Here is an 8,541-nt window from a genome sequence, read left to right on the forward strand (position 1 = left end):
CTTCTTCAGAAGGAAACGCTCTGCGTTAACCCTTGAAAGAAAGCATGTGCTAATAACTTCGCAGAATGAAATTTCCTTTAGCACCCACGTCCAGAGATAATCTTTTCGACTCAGAAATGGGCTGATTTGTTTTTCGGGTCACCGACGACTGCAAGTGAAGGTAGCCGTCGTGCAGTACCTATCTAGCACGAGCAGTAGCCGTCTAAATTGACTTCTCATCCCACAAAAGGTACGTTTTGCAGGTGGGGAATGCACTTCCCGGTCACAAGTCAAATAAAAAGTTCGTTGTGTGGGAGCCAAGCGGGTGTATTTTCACCGACGGGACACTGAAAAAGTCAAGGACCAAGGAACGGTGATAAGAGGAATACACGAAAACTGGAATCCACGAGTACACCGACTGCTCCGTTGATATATACTCGTCAATTTGTTTTGCCCTTCAGTACCTTGCGTCGTTGCGACAGCATGTGACAGTAAAGTTTCGGAGCCACTAAAATGCAAGACTATGCTTTCTTCAATAAGAGGACTTACCAGGGATGTAACTAAGCATGACCAGTACGATTATCCAACTGTAGTCGAAACTGACGTTGAAGCTGTTCGGCATTGGAAATCGGTAAAGGCCATTCTTCCATAGGAACACAACGGCTGTATACATATATATGAGTTCACCCTGAAGAACACGAGTATAGGGGGGGAAAGGCTCCAATGGGCAGGAGAATTATCCTGGAATGTTTCCAAGACCAAATCTAAGCGGTTTCTACACAGACCTTACTTAAATGCTATCTGACAGCGACTGTCTCGTGGGGCGGAAATTGATATGTTTCAGAACCGACCCGGAAGAAAGTTCGTGGCGCGAAACCCACAAAATCATAAGTTAGTAGCAAACTTGTTCTAAATATAAGTATCCCTCCTTCAAGAAAGACCATTTTGGCGGGTCCTTTGAACCCTCTTTCAATGGTCTACAGGAGATGCACTCGCAACGAGGACAAATGTTCTTGTAACGGACTATGGTCAAAAGTGAGTTGTTTTGTATACAAAACATGCACCGTTGACTTACACTGATTCCTGTTGGGTACAGCACCGTGAATGCGGTATATCTGTGACGCAGTGACACACTAAATGCAAGGTCTCACCTTAACCAGGTCACAAAACCTATAGAACTGTTGCAGATGGTTAGTGCGTAATACACATAGCGAACTATTTCAGCTAAGGACCAGGACACAATGCACAAGGGAGCGGCAATTGTCTCTTGCTTCATCTGAAGAAAAAAATTTAGGTAGATAAATAACAAGAGGTACTTACCAGCGGAAGCATTATTCCCCAAACGACGAACACCCGGGACATGAGCTGTACAGCCGTCAGAACGGGAGACGACTTAACCAAACGCAAACAGGCATGTAGGATCTGTACATCCAGCGTAATCGCACCACCCGACACAACCTACTTCGATTAGAGCCAACGTTTGAAATGTTCGTAGGAGAAATTCAACATTCGAACTGAGCGCCAACCAGTTTCCAGAAGAGCAGGACTCAGTAACAAAAGAATACAGCAAGTATGACCAGCTACACATGATATGCTCAGTGTCCAAGAAACTCACCCGAGCAGCTGTAAGCTATTATAGCCCAAGAGATAACTTGCTCCTAAGGAGATTCGAGACATAACGGAATTATTACACCGGAAGCTGGAATGGAAAAAAAGCCACCTGAACTGTTTAGGCGGAAGTGGATTGCGTTCGGACACATAGTAAGGACTACACTTTTGTTCTACCCTCTAACCATGTGAATAAATACGGTGGTTCTGGTTGCCACAGTCTCTGATCGGTGACAAAGAAAGATGGGGCTTGAGAGAACTGCGATTGGACGGTGATTGAATGAAGGTGCCACCGTTTTCGCGATTACGCCGTATCAATGAGGAAATCCGAAGATGGACAGGGTAAATCTTTAACCCTGCACCCTGGTGGACAAGAAACATCAACGTAACCAAGACTGAGTTATGTTTTTGATACTTTCCTTCCTAGTTATAGACAAAATACCCCAATCTTGGTATGGCAAATAAAGCCTAGCTGAGTAAACGGTTCTCAGGTATGCACAAAAGGCGATCCAGTCATCGTGTAGCTGTAGCAAACTGTTCACTACTCGCCAAATACCGTAGAACATACTGCAGCGTTGGAAATACGGTGCACACACGACAAACGTGCAGTACTGCGTAAATACCGACCATCCTTGCGGTGGTCGAGATTCACCGATGAATTCGGTGCCAGCACAGGCCTTCCTTTAAGCTAACCACTTACGGCATCATCATGATCTAAACCAGCCAGCAAGTCTACAATGCCACAGTCCGATCTGTGCTGTCGTGCGCGTGTACCCAGAGGTACGAATAGCTGACATCCGAATCAGATTTCCCGGTCAACAGTGGCCAAGCCACTGGACGTCCGTGCACGGATCAGCAACAAGCGGTTTGCACTGGGCCAAATGTGGTGCTGCATGCAAGCCTTTCGCGCCGATATAGATCCAGGGGAATAGGACCGCTAATCAAAAGTGCAGAGGCCTGTTGCATGACGTCGGGCAACCTAAACTTGATTGTGAAGCAACGAGCGCCAGCACAAGTTGTTTATCGAGGTACTGGCATTATCATCCTATTTTCTTAAGTTTCAGTGTAATACCGCAGCACCTACACTTGAAGGTTGTCATTTTCACTATGCACACCTCTTCGGCAACAACCTTGACCATTACACTGACGCAAACTCTCGTCCCTTTTCTGCCTTAGAAAAAACAGTACGATAAAGGCCAGCGAGCCAACATGCTGACCGAAGCTCTACGGCCTTCAAACTAAGAGTTACGACAGTTGAATCGAGTCAACTTTGTCGCCCGCTATCGCCAGAAAGGATCCACCCAAGATTAGCAGACGCAGCTTGGAATCAGACCACGTGGTTGTTTAAGAATAATTCTAGGTCAACTGTGAACTTGACATCATTGTTCTGATGTTACCACACTACAGACCAACTAAACCGTGTGCGTGTTGCGCAGTGCTCAGAATGGCCCACTGAGGTCGCCAATGGTATGGGAAATAGAGGATAGCTATGTACTGAAGTCGGTAGCTGATGCCGTTGGTGTGTGAGTCTGGGAGTGGCACTGGATTTACCAGTGGGAAGATCGGGATGGGAAATTATGTCTTGAAATAACACCTTGGGTGCATGCTCTACTGAGCCAACGCCTATAACCACTAGTGTGCTGTCTCGAGATGTCCATCAAAAGAGATACCAGTGACCACAGCAGCTTTCGTAATTCGCTGCCTAGTAGCTATTTGACCCGTTGGCTTGTATTCGCCTCCTAGTTGGTTGTACGAAAAGTGTTCGAGGAAGTACGAAGCACGCGGCCAATCCAGTATTGCTTATTGGAGTGTGAACTTGTCCGCTGCGGGCAATTCCATTATTTAGAAAAGCTTTTGACGTACTTTAGTATTACTGATCCGGTACTCCCACCAGACTCGAGCAATTCCCCCAAGACTCCGATGGTCCTGAGCGCGCAGCGACCAGGCTTATGATTCATATAGCAATAAGGAACACACCGCGACATTGTAAACTCGAGCTTTCACAAGTAAACTGATATCACGCCTACGCCACAGGTAATGCCGGTTCACAAAAGCTGCTCTGGTTATACCAATCCGGACGGAAAGATCGTGCTTGAGTAGACCACTAGGACTGATACAGCTACTCAGGTAGACGAATGTGTTCACTATTTCAACCGCCCAATTCACAATCATGGATTCGACCCATCTAATCTTGCAGCAGCACTGTATTTTGCAGGTGTGCGGCGCGTGCCGAGCCATGAAGCAGAATTATTCAGGCTGCGACAGCGGAAGTCGTTCAGCTGTAGCATCCTTTCGGTGCCTAACTGCCATGCCACCCGAATGTTGCACGAGGGCATGGATACTGCCGGGTTGCCCAAGCCTAGGCAGGGTAAGTCGAGAGGCAGAGGTCAGGTTCGAACAACGGACCTTCCGGTTAGTAAATTCGGGCCCTAACCACTCAGTCATCTCGCATCAATGACGTCAGATCCAAGAACAGCCACGTCTTCTGTGCACTCGACATTTGTGAGCTAATGCACATAATCCTATCAATGGCAAAGTTGGGGACATTAATTAATTAATCTCCTGAACATTCGTTGCTGTCATACGCTCTTCACTATTTGACGTTTGGGGGGTCGCATGCGCCTTTTGCCTGATCAGGACTAGAAGACTCCAAGATATCCGGTGTTCGTTTGATCGCATCATGGAAGTTGGAGAGATAGCCTTGAACGCGGCTGGCATAGCTCCCTTCACACTTCCTCTGCTTCATCCACGTGCTTTCTAACAGCAAAGAGCTGGTTTGCTGTAAAGAATAGTTGAGTAGCACAGCAGTTAATCGGCACTGTTGAGCTATAGTATTTCTTCTTCGAAGATAGTGGACTGACATGCTCCCTGCTGACTAGCGAAATCCAGCAAGAAAGCAAGCTGTCAGGCTCATCCGCACTATGGCGTGATCGGAATCAAGTTGTGTGTCCCCAATAGAATGACAGTCTTGATTTGTTTCTCACCATCAGTGGCTGATGGCCACGTGATCCAGCTTAGTCTATGGCTGATTTCCGCTTGGGCGTCGCCAAGCCACGCGATGCGAGCGTTTATGTTGAAAATTCGTGCTGCCAGAAACAGCTGACGACCAACACACAGCTGGAGGAGTCGCCCCCGTTGTATGAGTGATGAGCACCGACTCCGAATTCATAGCCGAAAAGTGATTCTACCGAGCTCAGACGGCCGAATTGAGCATTCATACCACCCGCGATAGCCACAGTGTGAGTTCTTCTGGCTTAACGGATGAGTCTGGACAACTCTCGATAGAAACTATCATTGTCAGTGTGGAAACTGCAGTCCGTTGGGGCCAATGTTACAAACAGGCACAGATTTTATGTCCAGTAGCTTTGAGCTTGACTGAGCTAGATGACCGAACTGCGCGAAGACGACTGTTCGCTGGAATCCCATCCAGCAATACGCGTTCAGCTCTGGAAATTGACACAACTTTTACGCCATATATTTCACGAGTCGTCACCATCGGCAGCATGACATCAGTTGATGTTTCAATGCCGTACGACCGACATTTATTTGGAAGCCTTGTTGTGAAGAAAAGAATAGAGGGGTAGGGAAGGGGCTTAGTGCTGGCTTAATACAATCATTCTGAGGGGCCTACAGCTCCAGACACTCGTTCAGGTAGGGTGGATAAAAACTGGCAAGAACACCAGCGACAACAATTAGAAGCTATTTCTAACAGCATCCATGCACAGTGGGGATCATACGAGTAAGGCGAGCAGCACCGGTAGCACTTAAACATTTTGTAATCACGTTCATACCCCCCTGCCAGGCAAACGTTGGCCATCTCTCTTCTTCCGCCACTCTGAACTTAACTCGGAAAATAGCACTCTTCTCGGCAAACGACGATTCGCTATGCACAATACATGACCTAATTAACGCAGCTTTGGGTGTTGGACACATTGTTAAATGGAAGTCCCCGTTGCACAACCGAAAATTCGCTCTCTAACTCTCTCGTTACGGATTCACCGACACCAACCCGTACGGGTTACGGTTCTGAGACGTCTGTTCCGCTGTTCGAACAGCTATACAATAAAACATCCCGTATGATAGCCTGATACACACGTCCCTTGAGATTCAGAGATACACCGCTTTGACGCCATTGATGCTTCAAACTAGCAAACGCGACCAGGGTCTTGCATATTCCTACACTGAGCGCATCTGTTACGCTACACTCGGGGCTGATACAAATCCCCAGATAAGTAAAACACTATAAAATTTCGAAAACCTCTTCCTGGGTTGTAATAGGCGTGTTCAGTGACTACATGTCGAAAAGCATGACCGTACACTTTGTGGGTGCAAAGCAGATACCAGATACGGCAGTGAAGCATCGGTGTTGAACACTGATGTAATGCTGTCGGTGATGATGAGATACCAAAGGACGGGATGACCGGTCAGTTCATCCGAAAATACCTACGTCTTCTACCCTTCGAAGACGATGTTGTCTGTATATTCCAAATCGGCAAGGTTTTCAGCAGCAGCTTCTTGAACACCGGGGTTTGAAGACCTTCGAGCGTTCGCCTCATTTACTCATCGATCAAGAAATTAAACAGGAATATAGAGAGTGGGCGACCTTGAGAGCACTCCGTACACTATCACACGCCCAGAAGTCCTGGAATACAAAAAGCTTATTATGTTCACAAACTTCCAGGGCATTCCTTCATGGGCAGGTGGTCAACGAGAACAGACCGACTAAACGGGTCTCATGCATCTTGGAAATCTAGGAATACCATATTGTGGGATCGCCTATATGTATGACGTTGTTCTAACACCTGGCGGAATGTAAAGATCTGGTCAACGCGAGACGTGCCGTGTCAAAATCCTGAATGCTGCCCTCGAACTAACATAAGGTGACGAAGCAGCAGTCATCAGCCTCGTTACAACCGGGGTTAAGCTGATCCCTCAGTGGTTATCACACCCACAACGAGCCCAGTGAAGCATGTTGAACACTGATGTAATGCTGTCGGTGATGATGAGATACCAAAGGACGGGATGACCGGTCAGTTCATCCGAAAATACCTACGTCTTCTACCCTTCGAAGACGATGTTGTCTGTATATTCCAAATCGGCAAGGTTTTCAGCAGCAGCTTCTTGAACACCGGGGTTTGAAGACCTTCGAGCGTTCGCCTCATTTACTCATCGATCAAGAAATTAAACAGGAATATAGAGAGTGGGCGACCTTGAGAGCACTCCGTACACTATCACACGCCCAGAAGTCCTGGAATACAAAAAGCTTATTATGTTCACAAACTTCCAGGGCATTCCTTCATGGGCAGGTGGTCAACGAGAACAGACCGACTAAACGGGTCTCATGCATCTTGGAAATCTAGGAATACCATATTGTGGGATCGCCTATATGTATGACGTTGTTCTAACACCTGGCGGAATGTAAAGATCTGGTCAACGCGAGACGTGCCGTGTCAAAATCCTGAATGCTGCCCTCGAACTAACATAAGGTGACGAAGCAGCAGTCATCAGCCTCGTTACAACCGGGGTTAAGCTGATCCCTCAGTGGTTATCACACCCACAACGAGCCTCGTTTCTGAAAATTGGCACTATTACTGACTCTATCCAGTTGTGTGAGACAGTCTGTTTTCCCAAAATGCTGGCAAGCAGATCAGACAGGCGCTGAGGGCTTCACCCCTATTTGTGAACAATGCATGTTGGAGTTCATCCGGACCATAAGCTCGATGACGCTTGAGAGAACATATGCAGCCATAAACCTTCGATACCTTAGGGGTTATACGTTCACCGTCCAGGTTTCTAGGTAAACTGTGGGCTCCAGATGGGTGGCACCTGGTGGTCACGATAACCGTTGTTCAACGTATTCGAACCAATGATCGAAACGTTCTTTATTCAAAATAGTCACTCCATTCTTATCTTTGAATGTTTCGCTCACAGGTGGTTTCCGGGGTCCGGTCGTGCGGATTAACTGAGACTAATCTTTGAGCATCTCCAGCCAACTGGAACTCTTCAACTTTCTTCGCTTTCAGTGTCCAACAGACTACACGGTCGGCCAGCGCACTTAATTTCACTTGGCGCCTAATTCCTTGGACTAAATCACGTTCGGGAAAGGAGGGAACATCTCTCCTAAATTCAAACAGTGTCATTGTTCAGTGTGTTAACCAGTTTGACCGGACCTGGTAGGGTCCGGCAAAAAAACGCAGTGTAGAAGGGTGGCGACCTCGTTCTAGCATGAATTCATATCTGACGGGGCGCAGTTGGAAGGGACTACAGCCGATTCTGTTAAATTCGTTCAACATCTGGACCTCCCAGTCTCTCAATTTTCACCACCTTAGACAGCTTTAGAAAACGAGGTGAGAATCGACCCCGGGATCCACAAATGTGTTTTAAAATGAGCGATAGTCAGTTATTGATCCATGCCATCGGTGACTGACAGCAATGTGGTGAATTTGAGTTCGTAGGCGGCATGGTTTCGGAGGACACCATGCCACCAGACAAATTTGGCTAGTTCGGAAGTTAGTACAGTATAAAAACATCCTGCGGTCAGCACACGGCTGAAGCAATCATTCACAACTGTCCGTGCGTATCAAAGTCCAATCCATGTCGAACATTTAATTGAGTCCCAAATGCGCTAAGCCTGTCCAGATGTGCATTCAGATTTTTGGCAACCAGAACGGCATCTGAGCTTCTAGCTCATCGAAACAGGGCATTCAAGGCGTCGCAAAACTTATCTTTAATGGTGTCGGAGCTACAGCAAGTTGGGGGGCGGTAGGCTTGAGACTCCTTCGCAGACGCTTTCAGACAAACTCCATAGTGACTATCAACCAGTATCGCGTCGAGCAAGAATCCTTCAGCCCGGTGACCTAGGATGATACAACCCCTGTACCTGGATCGCAAGACGTGCGCAGCCAGAGGTGAGTGAAGCGGCTAGCTCAACAACCACTATACTGACATCTTGAA

General features: G+C 47.3%; 1 protein-coding gene across 1 annotated transcript; it reads right to left on the reverse strand.

Annotated features, from left to right (window-relative positions):
• Positions 1 to 511: 511 nt before the first annotated feature.
• Positions 512 to 1,566, reverse strand: T265_14247 (hypothetical protein; the record flags this gene model as incomplete). The annotated part of the gene is made up of 3 exons (XM_009172764.1): positions 512 to 667; positions 1,300 to 1,401; positions 1,442 to 1,566. Coding segments are annotated over 3 exons (381 nt in total), but the record flags the coding sequence as incomplete, so codon positions are not given.
• Between the last annotated feature and the right edge of the window lie 6,975 nt (positions 1,567 to 8,541).

The sequence above is a fragment of the Opisthorchis viverrini genome (assembly GCF_000715545.1).
Source record: "Opisthorchis viverrini unplaced genomic scaffold opera_v5_163, whole genome shotgun sequence".
NCBI lineage: Eukaryota > Metazoa > Platyhelminthes > Trematoda > Opisthorchiida > Opisthorchiidae > Opisthorchis > Opisthorchis viverrini.